At 40.5% G+C, this 24,621-nt stretch overlaps 1 protein-coding gene across 2 annotated transcripts in view; it reads right to left on the bottom strand.

Annotated features, from left to right (window-relative positions):
• The window catches only part of LOC127584923 (zeta-sarcoglycan), a 740,120-nt gene that overhangs the window by 72,814 nt on the left and 642,685 nt on the right, over positions 1 to 24,621 (bottom strand). For both annotated transcript variants that reach the window (XM_052041943.1, XM_052041951.1), the window contains exon 5: positions 21,243 to 21,365. In XM_052041943.1, the coding sequence (XP_051897903.1) occupies positions 21,243 to 21,365 (123 nt within the window). The remainder of the gene's footprint in view (positions 1 to 21,242; positions 21,366 to 24,621) is intronic.

Here is a 24,621-nt window from a genome sequence, read left to right as displayed (position 1 = left end):
CATCTAGATTCCAGCATCTGCAGTCCTTTGTTTCTCTATGAAAATCAGCCTCCACCTCATGGACTCTGTCTACACTTCCCGCTGTCTCAGGAAAGCAGCCAATGTAATCAGACCCTTCCCAACCTGGACATTCTCTCTTCTACCTCCTTCTATCTGGCAGAAGATACAAAAGCTTGAAAACACACACCACCAGACTCAAGGACAGCTTCTATCCTGCTGTTATAAGACTCTTGAATGGACCTCTTGTACAATGAAGATGATCTCTTGACCTCACAATCTAATTCATCATGGCCCTTACATCTTATTGTCTACCTGCACTGCACTTTCTCTGTAACTGTAACACTATATTCTGCATTCTGTTATTGCCTTTCCCTTTGTACTACCTTGATGTACTTATGTTTTGAAATTATCTGTATGGATGGCATGTAAAACAAAGTTTTTCACTGTATCTTGATACATGTGACAATAATAAACCAATTACCAATTAGGACATTTGGTATGTCACCAAAGACTCTTGCAAGTTTCTACAGATGGAGAGCATTCTTACTGGTTGCATCACCGCCTGGCATGGAGGCTCCCATGCGCAGGATCGAAAGAGGCTGCAGAGAGTTATAGGCTCAGTCAGCTCTATCATGGGCACAACCCTCCCCACCATCAAAGACATCTTCAAGGGGTGGTGCCTCAAGAAGGCGGCATCCATCATTAGGGACCCTCACCATCCAGGACATGCCCTCTTCTCATTACTACCATCGGGGAGGAGGTACTTATAATGATTTTTATGTCTTACACTGTACTGCTACCGCAAAACAACGAATTTCACGACATATGTCAGTGTGAAATTCTGATTCAATTCTACTTCTTAGTATTGACGATGAATTACTTCCATTTCAGTTTTGTAGGTTCATAGGTGACTGATGGAGTTAATGTAGGAACTGCAGGTTCTTCCACAGATAGTGGTGGTTGAAGGGATAGGTGGGTGGGGAGTTTGTCACATACTCCTCTTCTTCTGCCATTACATGGCCTCTTTGTGCTCCTGATGCATGGTTTTGAGGTCCTCAAAATCATACCGAATACTCCTTCTCTACTTGAAGCAGTTATAGACCGGCAATTCCTAAGAGGCAGTGAGGATGCTGCATTTCTTCAGGAAGGCTTAGAGCACATCCATGAATTTTTTTTTTCTCTATTTGCTTGGTAATCTTTTCCCATGGCAAAGCTTGAAACAGTTTATTTGTTTCAGGAACCTGGTGTTGAGCATGTGAGCGAATGTGACTTGCCCAGTGTAACAGACTAGTGTAACTAGGGCCTAGATACTGGGAAAGTCAGCTTGGAAGAGGACAATGATATTGGTTCACAAAACCATTCAATGTGTTTGGAGGATTTTGCAGAGACAGCATTGGTGGAATCTTTCCAGTGTCTTGAAGTGTCTGCTGTAGGTAGTCCAGGTATCAGAAGCATTTAGGAGGAGAGGGATCACTGCTGCCTGATAGACCATGAATTTTAAGCTGGGTTCGAGCTATCGATCTTCATAAACACTTTCCCTCAATCCACCAAAGGCTGCGCTGTCACATTGAAGGCAATGATGAATTTCATCATTGATGTCTTGCCTTCTCTGAGAGGTTACTGCCAAAATATGTGCTACCTTAATGGGTGGCACTGGATCTATTGCTGCTGACTTACAGGTGTCAGTTTGATCCTGGCCTCCTGGCCTGCTTTTGTGGAGCTTGCACATTCTCTCTATGACTGTACTGACTTCCTCTGCGTAATCCTGTTTCCTCCCACATTGAAGAGATGTACTGACAGGTTAACTGGCCACTGTAAATCACCCCTTAGTGTAGGTTAATGACAAAAAGAATTGAATGGGAGCTGATGGGCATGTGTGAGAGAGAACAAGTTGGAGAAGTACAGGGAAATAAGGAGGGGGGAAATGGAATAAATGAGATTGCTCCCCTGGAAGCTGACATGGACTTGATGGGCTGATTGGCCTCCCTCTGCATTGCTATTTCACTGCCTTTTGAAGCATACACTTGCTATGCAAATGATAAATGTGCAGTTTTAAACATATCTGGACAATTTAAACATCTGCCAAACCAATTCATACTCTGCCAACCACAGATTAATTAGACGTGAACAAGTACTGAGATATTCTTTTTAAGAATTTCAAGGTAACAATCCACTCTCTTGAGAATTATTTTATCAATCACAAGAGAGATTGGACCAAGAATGATTTAGCATGAAGAGGAGGTTGAGTGTCTGCTGTTTATACCCTTCAACTGAAGCCACTTGAGCTTACACAAAATACACTGTGTGATAAATATGGAGATTCCCTGTAAAGGCCACTTGTCAGCAAGACAACTCTAATTATTTAATTTAGGCTCTACATTGTGGTGTAGCTAATGAAGATGATGCCAACTGCCACCAGTGGCCCTCTACACTTCTTGATAAGGAGGTTTGAGCAATGGAAATGATCCAACAACCACAGGTACAATGTCTGAGGACAAACCACACTGCCACCCTATAATGATGATTACATTTAATTTGCAACTAATCATTTTCGTAAATAAACACAGACTGGAATGACACTTTGGAAAGTTCTATCCAAGAACAAGAACATAGGAAAGAGTGGAAAAGAAAATGGAAAAGGAAAAGCCCATTAAGTTGACCTTTGTCCAAAAAACTGTTTCAGTCACAATCAATTATAAAGAAGCAATGCGAGTGGGCAATTTTCATTGTTTATGTAAATGTTTTAAATTGTTTCTAAGTGGTTTTATGTATTTTAAATTATCTTCAATTTCCTTTTAGTTTTTCATAATTTTTTAAAATTATTTACTTCAATTAGTTTTCAAAAGCTTTTAATTGTCAGAGACCTTTAAGGAAACTATTAAAAATGCCTTCAGCCTTGACAAGAGGCAAAGCTCTCTCCCCAGATTTTCCTTCTACCAAAGCCTTTTGGGGCACTCAAGTGGGTGGAACCTCAGCACAACATGATCAAAAGCAGAGTTGTCATTCGACCCTTGTCATCCAGCAGGTAAGTGCAGACATGTAGGGATTATGGACTACAATTCTGCTCCATTACTTCTTACACCCTTAAAAATTGTTCGCTCTTGAAAATGATTAAATATAAGCAGCCAGGAACCATGGATTGTGAGCCAGATCCAGCTCAATTCATCCTAAAATAACAAAGCTTTAAGAAAAACGGCAGAAAAGGGAAGAGATAATATGCATATAGTAAAACTAATTTATTTTATTTCTGCCTGTATAAAGTGAAAATAAAACAAAACAAATTCTGGCTCACAAGGTTTAGTTCACTCTTTAGACATATTTAGTTCACTTTTTAGAGCAAAATTATATAGAACATAGAATATAGAACAATTACAGCACAATTCAGGCCCTTCGGCCCACAAAGCTGTGCCGAACATGTCCCTACCCTAGAAATTACTAGGCTTACCCATAGCCCTCCATTTTACTCAGCTCCATGTACCTATCTAACAGTCTCTTGAAAGACCCTATCGTATCAGCATCCACCACCGTTTCCGGCAGCCCATTCCATGCACTCACCACTCTCTGAGTAAAAACCTTACCCCTGACATCTCCTCTATATCTACTCCCCAGCACCTTAAACCTATGTCCTCTTGTGGCCACCAATTCAGCCCTGGGGAAAAGCCTCTGACTATCTACCCTATCAATACCTCTCATCATCTTATACACCTCAATCAGGCCCCCCCTCATCCTCCGTGTCTCCAAGGAGAAAAGGCCGAGTTCCCTCAACCTGCTTTCATAAGGCATGCTCCGCATTCCAGGCAGCATCCTTGTAAATCTCCTCTGCACCCTCTCTATGGCTTCCACATCTTTCCTGTAGTGAGGCGACCAGAACTGAGCACAATACTCCAAGTGGGGTCTGACAAGGGTCCTTGAACAATATTTTGTACAAAGAAAACAACAAATGGAGATCATTCCTCATGATCAGTGGTCTTGTCATGCTGATCGTAAAACAATCACTTCCTCACTTGCCTCCTGGTGCCCAGGCATTTCTGCAGAATTTCAGACTAACTTTACAGGATTTTGGTTAATCCTGCCAATAGCTCAAAAAATAACAAGAAGACATATTCTGCTTTTTTTGCATAAATACTTTAGATGTTATGGAGTGGATCAAGTTAGCCAAGTTGCAACCAGACTAATGTGTAATGTAAAGTAAATCAACTAACAATCTGCTTCAACCTTCTCTGTAATATCCACGAGGAGGACAGTCTGGGACACTGTTTCAGCTTGTTTTTTATTCCTCACCATACTCATTTTTTCCTATCTTGAATCTATTGATTGTTCCCTTTTGGAGTCTCTTCTCCTATATCCACAATACTTCTGATACCATCCACTGCTTGAACAGTTTCTGTCTTTCTTACTTCAGGTAATTTACTTTAACCATACATGTCCGATATCTCTGCACTTCAGCTGGACAGCCTAAGAGCCCTTTTTAGAAAACAAGCCCAATCTTGCCCCAGCAAGATTCTCCTCCACCCGACTGAATGCTATCACATTGAACAACTTCCTCTTCACCTTCTATTTAGAGGAAGTAAAGGTGTTGCTTTGGAAAGCTGCACGAGTCCAAGCTTGCCACAACATCTGCTTCAGGTACATTGGATGGCTATATGGGTACTGTTTCTTCCTCTTGCACTGAAGTAGAAAGCGTCATCACCTTTGCTGTTATTTTTTCATCCTATTTCCACCTTAACTTGATCCATCTCTGTATCTGATTTGTCCATCTTCATTTCACAGGATAGGCTAGTGTCCAACTCCAAGGATTCCTGAAGTTATGTTGACTGTACTGCCTCCCTCCTGTTGCCTGCAGGGTCTCTGTTCCATTCTCCTGTTTTCTCCATTTCCATTGCACCTGCCCTGTCAATGCACCTTCCACACGAGCACTCCTGATATATCTTCCTTTTCCCTCAACTATGGGTTCTGCTCCACCACAGAAGACAGAACCATCAAACTATCTGTTCCATTTTCTGCTCATCTGTTCTCAACTGTTCTCCTTCCTCCCAGAATCATGTAGAGTTCCCCTGGTCCTCACCTTCCAACCTTGCAGCTTCCATATTCCTTCAAAATTTCCAAAACCTCCAATGTGATGCCACCTCCAGACACAGCTTCCCCTCTCCACTCCTTTCAAACTGTTCTCTTTGGGATGCTTTGGTTCACTTTTACATCTCCTGGAATACCCATACCCCTTCTCACAACACCTTCCTGTTCAGAGCCCAAACACTCCTTACAGGTAAAGCAGCTATCAACTTCTACTTCTTTCAACTGAGCTGCTGACTCTGTGGTATCCCTGATTTGGGGGAAGTCAAACACAAAGGGGAGTACCTCAAAGCAGAAAATGCTGGAAATACTCAGTGAGTGAGAGACCACCTCTAGTAATAGAAACAGGGATAATGTTTTGAGTCTATGTTCAGATGAAATTTCAGTGAAAAATTAGTAATCGAGATTATTTAAGGTTGCAGAGAAGGGGAAAGGGTGGAGAGAACAAAGGGATTGTCTGTGATAGGTTTCACCTGGTTTCCATTGCATCACCCTCCACATTGCCATCTTCTCTGCAACTTGTTTTCTACCTCTTTGGAGAGAAGGAGGATGAGAGGTGACTTGATAGAGGTGTGGAAGATAAGAGGCATAGATCGAGTGGACAGTCAGAGACTTTTTCCCAGGGCGAAAATGGCTAACACGAGGGGGCATAATTCTAAGGTGACTGGAGGAAGGTATAAAGGGGATGTCAGAGGTATGTATTTTAGACAGAGTGGTGGGTGCATGGAGTGCACTGCCGGCAGAGGTTGTGGGGGCAGATACATTAGGGACATTTAAGAGACTCTTAGATAGACACATGAATGATAGAGAAATGTGGGAGGGAAGGGTTCGATAGATCTTAGAGCAGGATAAAAAGTCGGCACAACATCATGGGCCGAAGGGCCCGTACTGTGCTGTTATGTTCTATGTACCTTCTCCCAGCTCTGGTGAGCAGTCATTGACTGGAAATGATAACTGTTTCTTTCTCTACAGATGCTGCCTGACCTGCTGAGAGATTTCCAACATATTCTGTTGTTGTTTCAGATTTTCAGTACTCAGTTTATTGCTTGTTGATCACAGATTGGGTAACTACCATGCAGCATACTTCCATTTCATAAGCAACTGTGGCCCTAACCTTCCAGGTCCCTGTCACTTCAATCTTCCCTTTCATGCCTACTCTGACCTCTTTCTTTGGCTTCCCACACTGTTCCAATGAAATGCAATGTAAGTTTGATCTCCTGACTAGGCACAGCATACAATCTCCTGACTAGGCACATTACAACCATTGTGACCCAACAGTGAATCCAGCAATTTCAGATAAACATCTTTTCCAGCATTACGTTACACATTTGTGGTATACACAGTTTTTTTTTCTTGTAATGATTGCAGATAATTTTCTGCTTCTCCCACATACTTTCTCCAGACCAATGTTTTGTCATTCACTAACCCCTTTAATGTCCTTTTCATCTTCTCATCCCTTTAATTGTTCAATCTCTCCTCCTCTCCACCCTGCGACAGATCATCCACTGTATTCTCTTCTTACTTCCTCCATTCCCTGATTCTTAAAGACAACACTTATCTTTACCTTGTCCCGGTTCTGATGAAAGGTCATTGATCCTGAAATGTTAAACAAACACTGAAAATGCTGGAAACAATCAGCCAAGTTCTGACAAAGGGTCTTCAACTCTGTTTCCCACTTCGCAGATGCTGCCCGACTTGCTGAGTAGTTCAAGCTTTTTCTGTCTTTATTTCAGATTTCCAGGATCATATTATTTTTGTGTAAACATAGATCAAAGTAGTGGAGGCTCTGTCCCACATTTTGAATTTCAGCAACATATTTGAGGCATAACAGGGTAATCTTTTTTGAGGGATAGTGTGTTTGTGAAAATAAACTTTAAATCTTCACCCTGGTGGGTCAGGGAAGTGGGATAAATAACATTCCTGTTTCCTGCAAAAACCATTTAACTATTGAAAGACATGATATTTGGGTCTATAATTCTATTAAACAAAACTGCCAAATTAAAGTGTAAAATTTTACTTGTGGGCTGTCTTTTCCACTGGGAAGAATATACAGAGAAAGATAAGATTTATTTACACTGTGAAGCAAGATTTGATTTTAATTTTTTGTCTTGTTTATTTTAGATATGTATGTTATTAGATGGCATACATAATCAAAGTGGCTTTAAAATTTGTACAAATTATAACCCTCCTTGTAAGTTACATCTATTTATTCTATTACAGTTCTGGTGGATTTTTCAGCCTCAAGTGGATGATACTGGCAATGGGGGCTAGCTGGATGGACAATGTGTCCTGTCCATGGGAGTGAGAAGTTAAAAAGCGGGAGAGACAGATTGTGTAGGTAAAACTCTGGCCAATATAGTTTAAGGCGGCAAGTGGGAGATCATCAAATTTGTGGTAGTGTAGGGGCAGGCACGGTAGTGTAGCGGTTAGCTGTCTGTAAGGAGTTTGTATGTTCTCCCCGGGTCTGTGTGGGTTTCCTCTGGGTGCTCCGGTTTTCTCCCACATTCCAAAGACGTACGGGTTAGGAAGTTGTGGGCATGCTATGTTTGCGCCTGAAGTGTAGCGACACTGGCCGGCCCCAGAACACTCTATGCAAAAATGATGCATTTCACTGTGTGTTTCGATGTACATGTGACTAATAAAGATATCTTACAAAGAAAGGTAAATCTGAGCACTTCCTTATAGGACAAGAAACCATAAGGAGATTTAATATATCATGTACACAAATAATTATAAAATAGTAGTCAGGTGTAAGGAATTATTAAAATTAAATTACCCCTTCATTGCAAGGGAGCTAGAACATGAAAGGGAAGAATTTTATATTTTAGTTGGTCAGAGTGTTGGTCAGAACCATCTCTCAGTCAAAAAGTATATCAAAACTCTGCAAGCCTGCCAAGTCTGGTTGTGAATAGTGGTAGACAACTATACAGCTAATTAGAGCAGGAAGTTCCAGGAACATTCCTATCCTCAGCTGCAGTGGAGCCCAACACGTGGGTGTTAATGAAAAAGGCTGGAGTATTTGTAACCATCATCAGCCTGAAATTCTGACTGAATAATTCATCTTGGTCTTCGCCTGGCTTCAGTAAAGCCAGTCTTCAGCCAACTGAATTCACTCCATAGGGCATCAAGAGACTGCTGAGAGCAATAGATACAGCAAAGTCTATGGGCCCTGACAACACTCCAGTTGTTGTTGGTCTAGCCAAGTTGTTCGACGAAAAGTACAACACTGGTCCCTACCCAACAATTTGGACAATTGCCCAGTTGGGTTCTGTCCAGGAAAAAAATGAAGGCTCTTCCAATCCAAATAAGTAATGCAATTTTTCTACCACCAAACAGTAGGAAAATGTTGAAAGGCATTGTCGACAGTGTTTTTCAGTAGAACTTAACGACAAATAATCTGCTTGTTGATGGGTTTCACCAGGACAGCTCTAGACCTCATCATATCCTTGATTCAAACATGATTAAGGAGATGACCTTTACATGAAGTCAGCATTTGAATGAGTGTGGCAACAAATAGCCTGGGTAGAAGAGAATTCAGTGGGAAGAATCCAGAGGGAAACTTCTCAATGATTGGAACCATACCTGGTATAAAGAAGCATAGTTGTTGTGGATGGAGATCCATCACTCCAAGCCCAAGCCATCACTGCATGAGTTCCTTGGGGGAGTATTCTTAGCCCAACTATCTTCAGCTACTTCATTAATGACCTTTCTTCCATCATAAGGTCAGAGCAGGAATACTCATTAGTCATTAAACAACGTTCAATTCCATTTGTCCTCCTCAGAAAGCAAAGGAACTCATGGCTGCAGGCAGCAAGACTTAGACAGCATTCAGGCCTGGGCTAATAAGTGGCAAGTAATATTTGTGTCACATAGTTTCCATTCAATAACCATTAACAAGAGCATGGCAACCTCTTATGTTCAGCATTCACTGGCATTGCCATCATCAAGGTCCTGGAGTTGATGTGGCAGATAGGGAATGGTCACTGACCCTGTGATAAGTATCCTGAGGCAAGTGACTCACCTTCTGACTCATAAAGCTTTTCCACCATTTCTAAGGATCAAGGCAGGGGACTGATGGAATACTCCCCAAAAACACTCAATAAACTCGATAGCATCCAGTAAAAGGCAGTCTGCTTCACCAGCACACTGTCACCATCCTAGTTATTTATTCCTTCCACCAGCAATGCACCAAAGGCTTCAGTGAGAACTATTTGCAAAATTTGTGCAATTGTTCACCATTGACAGGACCTCCCAATTTTGTGATCCCTACCACAAAGAAGGACAAGGGCAGCAGGTATGTCTGCAGGAAGCCAAGTTGAACATTACATCAACACCAAAATGTTTCACTTTTTTTTTGCTTACCACTGAGTCTAAATTCTGCAAGCCCCACCCAAAAATCCTGAGAAAGTACCCTCACCAGAATCTTAACCTTAAATTGATATTAAATTGGTAAATGGATTTATTATTGTCACATGTACCGAGGTACAGTGAAAAACTTTGTTTTGCATGCCATCCATAAAGGTCATTTCATTACATCAGTACAATCAAGGTAGTACAAGGGAAACAACAACAAAATGCAGAATAAAGTGTTACAGTTACGGAGGAAGTGCAGTGCAGGCAGACAATATAGTGCAAGGACAATGTGAGGGAGATTGTGAGGTCAAGAGTCCATCTTATTGTACTAGGGGACTGTTCAATAGTTTTATAGCTATGGGATAGAAGCTATCCTTGAGCCTGGTGGCATGTACTTTCAGGCTTTTGTATCAGAGTCAGGGCATTCAGAAATCAATCAGAGAGCAATTTTTCATACAAAGGTTACTTGTATCTAAACCCAAAAAGATATGATTGCTGGGGCAGTTACAACATTTAAGATGGAAACTCCATTTTTTTAGACAAGGATAGCAATGGATATGGAGTAAATGAAGATCAGCTGCAGATAATTCACAACCTAACTGCTTTGCAATGGGCTGTAAAAGTCCATCCTGGTCCCAATTAGCTGGCGGCAAGGATTGGCTATATGGACCTCAGTAATAGACAAGGAGAGTCTCAATACACCTGGCAGTAAACCAGAATGTAAGAAGATATCCTGCTAGTATTGGTTTCACCTTCAATTTCACTGGCTTTTACTACTTGTCCAGTGATTTTCTACTTCACTGGAACTCCAAACAGTTTATTTGGTTCATCAAGCTAGCAATATGACAGGTGCACTCTGATTATATTCTGCCTGGCAAATGCAAAAAAAGCCAGCAAAAGAAAAGATATCCCATGTTGGAAGCCAGTGACATTCATATTTTGCAGTTAAGTCATGAATTTCTATTAAAGAAGTATGAGCTCTAACTTGAAGTTCACAGGCTGTGACCTATAATTTATTTTTTAATTCTTGTTTTGGATTATTTGGGGGAAAATCAAGAGCACTTTTTCCAAGGCAGTTTCTGAAAGTATACATCAGGGCACTGTATTGGGATTGTACTTATCATGATTAGTTATAATGCAAATCATCGTTGAGGAACCCAAACAAAGACAACCTCTGGCTTTTGGTTTGCACTTAAGGCAAAAAAAATAACAATCAAGTTGAGTCTATTTGACTTCTTGAAAGAATGCAATGCAAACTGTACAATCTGTTCTTTTTCAGGTTTCTCTGAAAGTCTGAAATAATAACTGAGATTGCTGGCTAAACTCATTTTTTTATGTCATGTTAAATTGATTGCTATGTTGACTTAACTAGCATCTAATATATCTATAGATGCTTGTTTAGTCAACATAGCAATCATGACAGTTATAATTGACCACCCAGTCATGCATTCCAACATGACTCCAGGGAAACTTTTTCAGCTGAGTCAAGCAAGCTGTTATAAATATTAGACCGAAGTCTGACACTCACAAATTCTTACTGTGTATTCAAACAGAGTTGCAGACTTTCAGCAAGCAAGGTTAATACTTCTTGCAGTGAGCTGACTATTGCCAAAGTCACAAGATCAACGAGGAAATCACTGCAGGACAGTGTACTGATAATGAATAATGGGTGAAATATCAATGGCAGTGAGTGACAGTGGTGTTCTATCGGGACATTTTACAAGGGATCTCTGCAAGAAGCTGATTAAGTTAGAGAGATATTAAAGATAATACCATCTTTTAGCATGCTCATAACAAAATTTAATGACAAATACACATGAAGAGCAGAATGATTGCTGGCAGCCTGTTCTACACAGGGGTTGAGACTATCTCCACATGTAATCGGAAACTTAATGCAAAAGAGATGCTGCATTGTGGTCATTAACTGTGCTGAATGCAGCCTGTTTCCAACTGATGATGATAATCTCATCTCTTGATCATTAGTGCTGTGTGCAAATTGCCCTTTCCTATGCTGCTAATGATGATAACATAACTAGATTTTAGTTGAGGGATGGACTCCCTCATACTGATTGTGGAAGCCTGAGTCTGAGATTGGTCAGACCTGACTCACAACACAGGCTTAGATATGTCAAATGGATTCAGTGAAGCCTGAGATCAAAGAAAATCACAGAAGGATTTTAAATTTAAAGTAACAGCTCCAGTAATTATTCCAGCCCCATGGAATAAAACTGCTCCTAGAAAATGTCACTTACTTTCTGAGGGGTGCAAAGAAAATTTCTGTTCAATAACTCTTTCTGAATTTCATCTCATATTTCTTTAAACTACCATTTTCTTTCTGGTAAAATATTTTTAACACCACCCTACATATATCTAACAGTAGACCAGTTCAAAATAAACAGGTTAGCTTCCTACTCAATTCCAAACTCAATCTTGCTGTCTCTCATGTCTACCTGCAGGACATGAAAATCAACAGAGGTCCTCTGAATTTATACCATTTGTGGTCCTATTTTGTCAAGGGGGTTCTGCTGGCATTTAAGCTGTGGTGGACTCAGCACAAAACAATCATTGAAAGAGGATTTCCAGATTAGTTAGAGGTAAGGCAATCAGGATGTTAGCCTTCATTAGCTGGGGCATAGAATATAAGAGCTGGGGAGTTATGCTACAGCTTTATAAAAGAGTGGTGAGGCCACATCTTGGACACTGTACAATTTTGATCCCCCAATATAGGAAGGATGTGAGAGAGGATGCAGTGGAGATTCACCAGGATATTGCTAGGGATGGACGTGGCTCAGTTTATGAGTAGAGACTGGGTTCGTTTTCCTTGGAGCTGAGGGGGAGCCTGATAGAGGTGTATAAATTATGAGGGGTACAGATATGGAAGACAGTAGTATACTTTCCCCCATAGCAAAGGGGCCCATGACCAGAGAGCATAGATTTAAGATAAGGAATAAGAGGTTTAGAGGAGTTAAAAAGAATCCTTTCACCTAGAAAGTGGTTGGAACTTGGAACACACCGCCTGAGAGGATGGTGGAGGCAGAGACTCTCTCAATATTTAAGAAGCATCTAGTTGAGGACTTGAATCACCAAAGCGGAGAAGTCCACCGGCCAAGTGCTGATAAATAGGATATGTATAGATGACGACTTGATGGTCAGCATGGATGGGGTGGGCCAAAGGGCCTGTTTCTGTGCTGTATGACTCTGGGACTCTCTTTGGGGCTTAAAGGAAGAGTTGTCAGCTATTGACTACCACAAGGAAAATCACAGCCTCCTGCAACCAAGATTCCTTTGCTTCCCTGTCCCTCATAACAGACCTTTTCAAAAGTGCAGCCTGCAGTTGGTCTGGCTGCCAAGAACCATTCAAATCTATCTGGGATCTCCCCTGGATTTGTCATGGCAACTTATGAAAATTGCTTGGGCTTGTGAACTTCAGAGCAGATTGGTTCATTTCAGGTGGAAAAGGCCACCTCCAGAGCCACAATTGCAACTTCATCGCTGCATATGTTTCTTGATGGAACCTGTAAACTGTAGACTGATGAGGCTAATAGTTAGTTAAACACCGTAACTCCTAGCTACATCAATCTTACACTGCCAGTAGTACCTGATGGGACAGATTATCTCTATTCCCAAGAGCAGTCTGTTCTTGGGTGTTTTTATCTTTTGTCATGTGTGCCATAAAAGAAGGGGTTACCTTCATGTTAAGATTCCATGGTAGTTTAAATCACAAATAGCCTCCTGCTAAGGAAATGATTGACTGCTGCAATTTCCCCTCAAAAAGAAGCTGAGGTTAAGATCTATCCTGACTTCCAGTACAATTTGTTTTACCTCAAGTATTTCATCTTTTTGAAATGCATACGGTTGGCTGCAGAATTAATTGAGCAGAAGAACTTTACAGAGAAAATGGAAAATGGTTAAAAACGTGGTCTTATCTGCAGCTGCAGTTATTACTGAGCATCGGCCAATATGGGTTAGAATTAAAGGAAATTTTTTAAAAATAGTGAAAATCAAACGATCAGCAGCTGAGCACTGGTCACAGACTGCAGACACATTCCAGAGTCATTATATGAGAGAAGCAAAATTAAAAAGCCCAAGGCTATTTATTTGTTTAAGAAGAAAATAAGCTGCAATCCATGACATCTATAGAAAAAAATAAAAAATGTAATACATTTATCTTCTTTTGTTGATAACAGGGTGGAACATGATAGCATTTCATTGAAATTAAAAATATATGTTTAATATAAATCTAATCCGATCCAACATTTTATCCTGCATTATTCATAGATTGCATCTACTTTTATACTCTGAATTCTTCATTTCTGAGTTTTTGTGCCATCATTTCCTTTATCCAGATTCTTCCTACATTTGAAAAATCCAGTTTGTGGTATTACAACAACATAGTTGCTTGGTACAGCAGCAGAAATAGATTCCTGCTGGATTTTTTTTATTGGTATGCCAGTTTTTAACTATATTCACAGCCACTAGGCTTTTGGATGCTAATGTCTGGGTGCAAAATCCAGCGATAGTTTGCATCTGAAAGCTCAAGCCTCCTGTTTTCTTTAAATCACTGGACTGTAGTCAATTAACTCAAAATCTATTTGCTGCCATTATGCACTGCACAAAGAATGTGTTTTGTCACTTTAATCTTTTGTAACGTGCAAGTAATTATTATAGTTTTATTCAAAAACTTTCAATTTATTGCCCAGAAATTCTGGTGCACACTTCAGGATGTGCTAGAACGGTGTAGCAGCAAGGCTATTTTGCTTGTTGTTCCACAAGTTAAAACTTCTGTTACACCCAAAAGGTGGCTAAAATCCATAGCCTGGTTCTCCTTTCACCATGTTGGGTTCAGTATGTTATCAGCGACGGGTGCTGTAGCTGGTGGAGATGGTGGGGACAGTGAGCAGCATTTGATTACAGGAGGGACATATGAGTTGGTGTATAGGCAGAGTATTGGGAGCATGAGGGCATCATTCGGGGCAAGGATTGGGGGAGTGATGACTAGCACTTGTCATGGGGAAAGAGGGAAAACCAGGATCAACTGCACATTGGGGCTTTGATCAAGTGGTGGGGGTAAGAGTGTGGTAAGAGGGGTTAGTCTGATTGTCATTGGGGTTATTCTTTCAATGCAGGGAGGGGCCCGTGAGGGTATAATTACCCCATAGGCCTCCTAGCCAACTTGCGTGCCAGAAAGATGTTGCTAATCCGGCAGTGCCCAATGAAGGGCATAAGAATATAAGAAATAGGAGCAGGAGTAGGCCATCTGGCCTGCTCCACCATTCAATAAGATCATGGCTGATCTGGCTGTGGACTTAGATCCAGCTACCTGCCTTTTCCCCATAACCCTTAATTCCCCTACTATGCAAAAATCTATCTGTGTCTTAAATATATTTAATGAGGTAGACTCTACTGCTTCCCTGGGCAGAGAACTCCACAGATTCATTACTCTCTGAGAAAAGCAATTCCTCCTCATCTCCATCCAAAATCTACTCCCCCGAATCTTGAAGCTATGTCCCCTAGTTCTAGTCTCAACTACCACTGGAAACAACTTTCCTGCCTCTATCTTATGTATCCCTTTCATAATTTTTTACGTTTCTATAAGATTCTCTCTTACTCTTCACCCCAAGAACTGTGTGGTTAAGTTCCTCTGAACTGCTCCAAACAAGCATTGCACTGGTAATTATGTCAGACTCCAAGGGTGATTGATGTTATAATTGCCCAGTTGATTTTTGTTCTCTGAGGTTTCACTTCAGGGAACGAAAAAACAGTTCTTATTGTCATTCAGCACAGAAACAGGCCCTTGGGCCCATCGAATCCATGCCCACCATCAAGTAACTTGTTACACGAATCCCATTTTATTCTCCCCACATTCCCATCAACTATCCCTAGATTCTCCCACTAGGGGCAATTTACAGTGGCCGATTAATCTTCCAACCCGCACATCTTTGGGATGTGGGAGGTAACCGGCGTACCCAGGGGAAATCCACATAATCACAGGGAGAATGTGCAACCTCTACACAGAGACCACAGGAGGTCAGGGTGGAACGTGGGTCACTGGAGCTGTGAGGCAGCAGCTCAACCAGCTGTGCCATTGTGCTGCCCCAGAGAGGTGGCAGCACCATGGACCAAGCTGCAGCATGAGGTGGGTCTGATCCCTGAATACTCCTCGGTAAAGGAAGGAACACAGAACACTGGTCTCCTCAACTCACTTCCTGATTATTTCCAGGCCTTTCTTTGCGTAATTCGATACAAAGTGGCAGGAACCACTGATGATTGAGACTAAACACTGCTTTATGGGAATAAAAACAACATATCTTTGAGTCTGGAATTTATGCTATATGTTTGGATATTTACTGCAAGGTTTATCATTTTCAATGATAAAACGATCATTGAAAAAAAAAGTCAGAGACTTATCGTGAGGTCTATGAAATTCATTATTTTTCTTCCAGATCCTCTGCCAGTTTAACGGCTGAAATATGAAGGTGCCCAGATATGCAGACCAGTGCCCAAAATCGTACAGCACATGCTTGGATGGTACCTTGAAAATCTTGTTCGATGCATACATGGCTTGCAGATGCTGAGGACTACTCAGGCAGAGGCAGCCCTTCACAGCACATGCTAAAGTGCTGCAGCAGTAGGACATGTTTGCTTATCAACTTTTCCCAGTGTTAATGAAAGATTATCAACCCAAATCTTTACTTTGTTTCTCTCTCTGCAGATTTTGGCTGACCTGCTGAGTATTTGCAGCATTTTCCAATCTTATTTCAGACTGGCAGCTTCTGCAGTTTTTTTTGCTTTTTGGGGGTAGTCTCAGTGGTGGATTGCTTGAATGTTTAAAAGCACAGGTCTGTAAACATAATACCAAGTTTGGAAACAGTTTTGCTCAGCCTCAATCAACTTCCTGGATTGGAATGATTGTCCTGTAGCCAAGTCTGTGGCTGGACCTCAGCAATGGCTTTGGTCTTCCTGTTACTTAGCATAAAAAATTTTGGCTCATCCAAATGAACACGGTGGCTATCCTGAGTAAGTTGAGTTGTTCAGAGATAGAATAACATATCATTGCTATTTATGTGGAGTCCAGTGATATTGCTGAGAAATGGAAGGTGACCAAGGATAGATTCTTGGGAGATGGAGCCAAAACTGGGTTGTCCCAAGCCAACAGGATATTGGACAGAGGAAGGGCCATGTTCCCATCATCCGACTCAAAACTCTGCATTTTGGTGATGGAAGAAGTTATCAAACCTGATTCTCACGACGCCATAAGACCTCTGGTTGCTTTCTGCCTCTAATACCATCTTTTCCCAAGCAACAACATGTGTAACAACAGGAAGGCATGGTAGTGTGGCAGTTAGTATAACGCTATTACAGCGCCGGCGGCCCGGGTTCAAGTCCGGCCGCTGTCTGCAAGGAGTTTGTATCTTCTCCCCATGTCTGTGTGGGTTTTTTCTGGGTGCTCTGGTTTCCTCCCGCATTCCAAAAACATATGGGTTAGGAAGTTGTGGGCATGCTATGTTGGCAGCAGAAGCGTGGTGACACTTGCGGGCTGCTCCCAGAACACTCTACGCAAAAAGATACATTTCACTGTGTGTTTCGATGTACATGTGACTAATAAAGATATCTTAAAAATCTTAATCAGGGGAACACACCACGGACAATGTAAGATAAACTGCAAACAGGCGCATAATATTGCATGAATCTTGTTCTAATAAATTCCTCAAATATTTTTTGAGTTTGATAACCTAATATTGTCTTGTGCGGAAGAGAAGTTAGTGAATTGGATTTATCATCTAAGAGTCTTATTGTTTACACATCCTCAATTGTTAACAATTGACTTTTCTTTCTGTTTGTAATCCATAGAATTGGAGGTCATTTTACTGTTGAATTGGATCACCACCACTGTTGTGGTGGACAGGGTGCTGAAACAATGACCCCTTCAAAATTTACAGTAGAGATTCCATATTAATGGAAACAGCCTCAGCACTGAAGTAGGCTATGCACTGGATCTAAGCCAAGGAGTTAACTTTTAGTCTTGAGCTATATATGGAGTCATAAAACACAAACATGGGCCCTTTGGCTCACCAAGTCCATGTCAACCATCTACCATTTATACTAACGCTCCATTAGTTTGATATTATTCTCCCCATATGTCCACATCCTCTCATCTCCTTCCAAGATTCTACCACCTATCTACACAACAGTTCCAATTTACAATTAACCAACCAACCTATGTATCTTTGAGATGTGACAGGAAACTGAAGCAGCCAGAGGAAACCCATGCAGTAATGGGCAGAATGTTCAACATCCGCACAGACAGCATTGGAGGTAGGGATTGAAGTTGCTGGAGGCAGCAGTTTTAGTAGTTGAGCCACTGTGCTGCCCCATTTCCCTTATCTTCCATTTTTTGTTTTATACTCTTCCATTTCAAATGCTGATCACCTTTACGAACATTTGCCCTTAAAAGAAATCCCCATGGAGCACATTTCAATATGTGACTCTCTGACAATGCTAACAGTTATAGACATCTGATGAGGTCCCTTGATTAGTATGTAAGCTGTTGGTGTCCACATAGCCAGAAAAAGCTTCTTACCAGGCCTAACCTGTGAGAACACTGGGGAATATTGTTGTTTCCAAGGTGGTGGTTGTTCTAATCCATTTCTCCCAACCCTTCCACTCACTTTATAGGGACAAGAATTGTCCTTTCAGTTTTATTTTGCAAAGGAAATGAAATAGAAATAGACTTTACATGCTTCATGGGGGCCTGGCTAAGATCAGGGCCATTTTGATCCTCAAAATTCCTGTCCTGCTGGCTGGCTGGCTGTGAATCTGACTCTTCCAACATGTCTAAAATCCATGCCATTGTTGCTGGTCCCAGACAGATTTCTGGGACCATCCCTTTGGCCGTGAAGATATGAAGTACTACTGAAAAATATCTGACTATGGGCAAGGTAGAAGCTAAACTGAAGACTTCAGATGGAGATGCATGCCCATAATAATACAAAAAAGGCCATGATGACTTATATACTGAAATGACAGCAGGTGGCACTCTTAGTGCAGTTGTACTAGGTGAACTAAGGATGTAGCAAGTGAGATTATAATGCTATTGAACCGAATGTGATGGGAAGAGCATTGCAAAATGAACCCTGGAGTTGCACAATTACAGCATTAGATCTGTGTTCAAAGACTCCTTGACCGAGAAGTGTCTCTGCTTAAAAATGGACAAATATAAATGTGTAAATGGCATAAAAAGCATGACAAAAATGATGCTGGATTTCATTATGCAGCCATGTACATTTTTGTTAAACAATAGGAAAGATTTCTTTGATAGCTATTTTTAGCAAGATCATTAAAAGATTTTTTTGACAAAGAAAATAATTTTTTTGTTTCACTATTATTCGCTGGGTCAATGGAGCTGACTGACAGCTGGTTGTTGCATTGGGAATCAGCCTGCCCTCAGCTGATCACAGTTTGTTTAAGCTAGCCTCAGATGTCTGTGCAGGCTTGGCTGGACACAGAAGTCCAAAACAAGCTGGAGGTCAGATGCCAGTGAGTCTAACTTCCCATTCTACTGCTGGATACGTTATTGAGCCCAGTGAACATCACTGGCATGCTGGAGAAAGAAGTGGAGTCACTTTGCATCCCATCCATTAGCTTCACAGCACCTCCAGAAAAGTGTATATTTTTGAGTTATTGACTTCTATTGATTGGTTTTAACTATTTACTTGTATGTTAAGATATTGCTCGATTAATTTTTTCCCATTTTTTGGAAGTAATTTAAATCTTTCAGAAAAATTAAAAAGGGATCAACATCTTTTGACAGCAGTGAGCTGTCAACAGACATTGACCTTGTGGGGCAGTCTCAGGATATGGAATCAGGGGCCACTCACACATCCCACTCTGCTTCATGAGGTGTCTTTCAGCTGCAGATACCATCTTGGTCAGCCTTCTGCATCCAGAAAAGCTACGTCTGGATGGGTGGATACTCAAGTGGCAAATCTGGGCAACGGGCCAAGTCTAACGCCAACACCATAGAGGATGTTAGCCTGCCATCAGCAAGTCAAAGGACAAATTCAACCAACAGATTCTGAAGCCGTCTACGTTTTGGGGAATCATTTAATGGAATGGATGATACTGATGGCTCATTGGTGGTTTCGTGGGGAATTAGTTAGGCAGCAACACTCAGCTATTCACAGCTCACGTAGTTTCAGATGTCCACAATGGCTTGGCCTGACACAGAATTCCCAGACAAGCCAGAGGTCAGATGCCAAGACCATCTCATCTCCCTCTCTGCACCTGGAATTGCCAATAGTACCTAGGTGCAAGGCACTTATGAGAGAGGGTCCAGATGCGATGTATTAGACAGTGGCAGTGTAGAAGCACAGAACACACTGGACATCAGAGAGGTTTAAAGGAAAGCACTGTGGTACAGCCTGTAGACCTGCTGCCTCACAGCTCCAGTGACCTGGCTTCAATCCCAACCTCCAGTGCTGTCTGTGTGGAGCTTGCAGATTCTCCCTGTGATCATATAGGTTTCCTCCGGGTGCTCTAGCTTTCTCCCACATCCCTACAAAGTGTGGGTTGGTAAGTTAATTGGGCACTGTAAATTGCCCTTAGTGTAAGTGAGTGGGAGAATCTGAGATGAGTTGAAGAGAGTGTGGGGAAAACAAAGTGGGATTAGTGTAGCATTTGTGTAAAATTGGATACATGATGGTTGGTGTGGACTTGGTGGCCCTATTTCTAAGCTGTATGCATCTATGGCAGTTGGAAATGCCTTCTGACAGTACAACCTCTCAGGTGGCTGCCAGGGAAGTGGCTTTCTGGGGCCACCGATTCCGACACCTGCGGCCAAGACCTCACTCGTGACCACTTACACTTCACAAGAGGGGCACAGTGTTGAGGACTGCAGATGATTGGAAGCCATGTGGCCACAAAAAGCGAATGCAGGCACAGGCACCCTGTGAGCACTGAGTGCGGGACATGGACTGGGTTAAGTGGGATCTGGTGCAATAGCTGTTGGACTGGCTACTGAACTAAACTGGACCGTTTAGCTCAGTCTCCTTGTTCAGTCTCTAAAACTACACAGAGAAGCAAAATCAATATATTGTCAAATGCTGGAAACCTGAAATAAAAACAGAAAATTCTGGAAGTGCAAGGCAGGTCAGGCAGCACCTGTGGGAAGAGAAACAGGTTGATGGCCTTTCACCAGTACTCTGCTAATGAAAGGTCATTGACTTTAAAATTAACTCTGTTTAATTTCCTTAGATGATGGCTGATCTGCTGACAGCTTCCAGCCTTTTCTGTTGATATTTAAGGTAGAGAAGCAAGTTGCAGTAAATGTTGATGAAACTCTGCTACAGTACATGGCAAAGCATTGTATCATGTTTTAGGAGCAGATTATTAGCAATTTGACGCTTGGAGGATCTTTTCTACATATCTTACAATAATAATGATGCAAAGTCAATAAAGAATTGACTCCAATGTTTATTCCAGGAACAACAGATTAAATTTAAATCATATGGCTCACTGCGTCAACATGAAAGTAGAGTGGAAATCACTTCAGAGTAATTTCATTTAAAAAGTAGATGACATATGATCCCTGCCAGGACCAATCCTTCACCAAATGTTGTTTATTTTCAGCTTAGGTTTTGTGTAAGCTTCTTATCAATTTCAATGTTCTTAATCACTTTCATCATTTTTGGCATGGTATTCATCCCTGCATCTCACATTGCATAACTGAACTGAACTGTTCTTCAATCTTTAAAACAGAATTGACGAAAGATAAAAGGATGAATTGTGAAAGAATTGTGTTATGTTTTAATGAGTGTTACCTGTTACCCGCAGTTTGTCAACTCCAATAGCAATTTCATTTTCCTCTGCAGAAAATAACACCTTCTTGCCATCTCCTGCTTTTACTTCAAATCTTCGGCACTGGGCCTCTACAGCATTAGAACCTGGAATAAGAAACAAAGTACATTTTATGAATTAGATGCTTCATTGGCCAATAATAACAACATTAAGTAAAAACATCTTTAAATACTTTTCTGGAACAGTTATTTTTCAATTATACCTGTGGAATTTTAAAACTACTGAAAACCTGAGATTGAATTTATGATGTCTTCTGAACTTTGTTGTTGACTTATTACCAAATATATTAAGATCAGTCATCTATCAGTGTTTCATATTTCCAACCTAAATGCAATGATGAATTTCATTGGTAAATCTCTCAAAAATCTTATCATGATGGGTTAGCAGGGAACATCAATATACTATTATTATAAAGATAATGGTCTAGTTTCACTAACTGAAACTTTCTAAAGATTGAAACAATATTGGTGAAGGAAATTCCCAAAAATGAGGTTTACTGAAGAATGAGTTACCGCACACTGAAATAAAACAGAAATAATGGTAGATCAAAGACCCTTCATTAACACTGGAAAATGGAGAAAACAAATATGTTTTAAGTCTTAAGTTCTAGCAACTGCAGTGTTTTTGCTTTTCAGTTACAACACATTAATTACAAAGTGATGGCACAATTGAGATAAGTATAGTTTCATCCAGCTGCTCCAAATAGCCATTGGCTGGCTTGTTAATCTTTCTCTTGATTTTTCTTAGGATGAATAAGTGTTAAGCCAAAATTAGCATGGGTTTTATTCAGGAAGTATTCAGATTGAATGGGCTTTTCTAAAACTCCTGTAGTGTTTTATAGTCATTTTTGACCTCTGTTCTGTATATCTCACAGAAGATAACCACCTTGTTTATATTGTTAGAACAATATCAGAACATGTTGCTTTTGCCATTGTTCAATATAGCTGACAGATATCATAAATGAAATGCATTCTGGATAAACCAGCTGTTCTTTGTTTCTTAACAAGCACATTTCAGTAATTGATTTCACAGTCCAACAGCTATCGTAAAAACTTGACAAAATCATATTTGTAAATAGAATTTCTTGAGAACATCCAAACTCTTCTGATGTGTCTTACCATCTCACTCTTATGATGTCTTGGCTTCCCTATCCAGGAATATGTTTCATATTTGACTTAACTTCCTCTTCCTTATATTCCTGTTCCTTATCAATTCTCTTCCATTTGGTTCCTCATGGATTTATGACCCTTTCTCTTTTACTTGGATGCATAGGTAGATTTTAAGAATCTTTGATCCTGTCAGTAGTCTCTATTGCATTTTAAGTTTTCTGTTGTCTTAAAACCTAAAGCTTCATGTCTGTAATTTTAAAAAAGACAAACATAACCACCACTCTTTTGTCCTCTATTTGAACGTTGGTTTGTGACCTATATAATATTTCTCAAGCAATGCTTTGCTACCTTTATTTATTCAATTATTTCTTTGCAAGTAATCAGAGGTGTAGGCTATATTATGCCTTCTATTTAAAATTAATCCTTTATTACTCGCATTATACTAATTTCCTATTATAAGCAAAACAGAAGTCATATTCCAATAATATCATGCAAATTATCATGATAGAACATTTCCTTCATTGGGCTTACACTTAAAAGCTTTTTGGATTTCCTATCAGGCATCCAAACTGGCATTAAAATAACAAAAAAAGTGTAGGACTACTGTAAAGGGATCTTTATTTTCAAAGTAAGTCTCATAAAGTAAGTAGTAATCCTTACACTTCACAGAGAGCTCACTTTTAAAAGAGATTATTGGCTGGTTTTGCAGAGTACATGGTTCATGGTTGCTTCTTTTCCTTCACAGCCACTGAAATTTGTCATCATAGAGGTTTGCATAAGCTTTTCTAAAGGTGTGTTTGGATTATCCAGCCTCAATTTCACATTCCCGGTTGTAAAGTTGTGGTACGATTTCAGTCAAGAATAGCGCAGTTCACAGTTGTCAGTGCAGTAATATACTGCATTGCAAATAATGGTCATGGATTCAACATGTTAAGATACACCCTATTTTCGTACTCCAGTTTAAATTGATAGATGCAGGTGAAAATTGTTTGGTGTCTTGATCAGAGTCAAGTGTAGATATTTGCTAGATTATTTGAACATGACAACCGAAAAATAGCATTAGTTTTATGATTGTTCATTGTTTGTTCATTATTACATTCTTCATTTTCCCTTTACTTTCCTTTTCCTGAAATAACAACTCTGAAACCTCTATTCTTTTTACTGTTCAATTAATTGTTTAGCATTTATTTTCTCCTGGGAAAGAGGAGGGGAATGGTAGTTGGCAAAGTCATGTTTATTCCACATTCGCAGTTGCCTAGAAAAGCTAATGTTTTGCCAAGTCCTTGAGCTGTGGCAGCCTTGTGTGAATGGTGCCCCCAATGGTTTTGATTACACTTAGATTATTACTCATGTCAATGATATTTTATAATTATTCAGTTTCCACCATTTCTTTCTGTGGTTTATAATTTGCAGTCACATCAAAATAATTCAGCCTTGTAAGGTCAATCCAGCAAAATCAATTTAATAGATATCTGGAATTGTTTGAACAGTTATCTATCTATAATCAGTCAAAATTAGCTTATATGATCAGAACATAGCTCAAGTCTGGAATTAACCTGAGGAATTTAACAATTAGGAAAAAAAAAACGGAAATTCCTTCCTTATTCTAACTGGGATTAAAGCCATATTGTGTGTCACCATAATACTGATTTTAAAAGTTCAATGAAGATTGTAATCTGCTAGTGGAAGGTTCCCAAAACAACATTGTCAGTTTTGCCTGTGTAGGACCACACCTTGTCTGTTGCAGTGCATTCTTTTGTTTTGACTTATTGCAAAACTCACATCTGTCAATACTTAGTTCTGCAGTTGACACCTTGAGCACTAACCTTTAAAGTAATGTACACACAACATAAGCAGCATCATTCTTCCAGCTACTGGAGCATATTACTGGTTCAAGAATGGACATTGAACTGATGTGAGAAGGAAGAGTATGCTCAGAGTGTCCCGGACAGGCTGGTTAAGAACATTACCCACAGTAGACATGTTCTTTGCTCTAAGGCAGGACAGAAACTCTCGGGGGCCATAAGCAGGTGCACCTGGCAGGACATTGTCTGGCAGGCCCCTGTAAGGAATAACATTAAGTGAGCACAGTCTATGAATCCCTGCACTTTTAGGAAGCCTGCAAAAGTAGCAAATCCCCATTCTACTCTTCCTGCCCCTGTGGGCTGAAAGACAAATAGATGAAGTCTTCTCCCCTTGAGTGCAGAGCTCGGTGAGTGCACTAAAACAGTAA

This window comes from Pristis pectinata, chromosome 2 (genome assembly GCF_009764475.1).
Source record: "Pristis pectinata isolate sPriPec2 chromosome 2, sPriPec2.1.pri, whole genome shotgun sequence".
Lineage (NCBI taxonomy): Eukaryota > Metazoa > Chordata > Chondrichthyes > Rhinopristiformes > Pristidae > Pristis > Pristis pectinata.
This window is presented reverse-complemented; position numbering and strand designations above follow the sequence as displayed.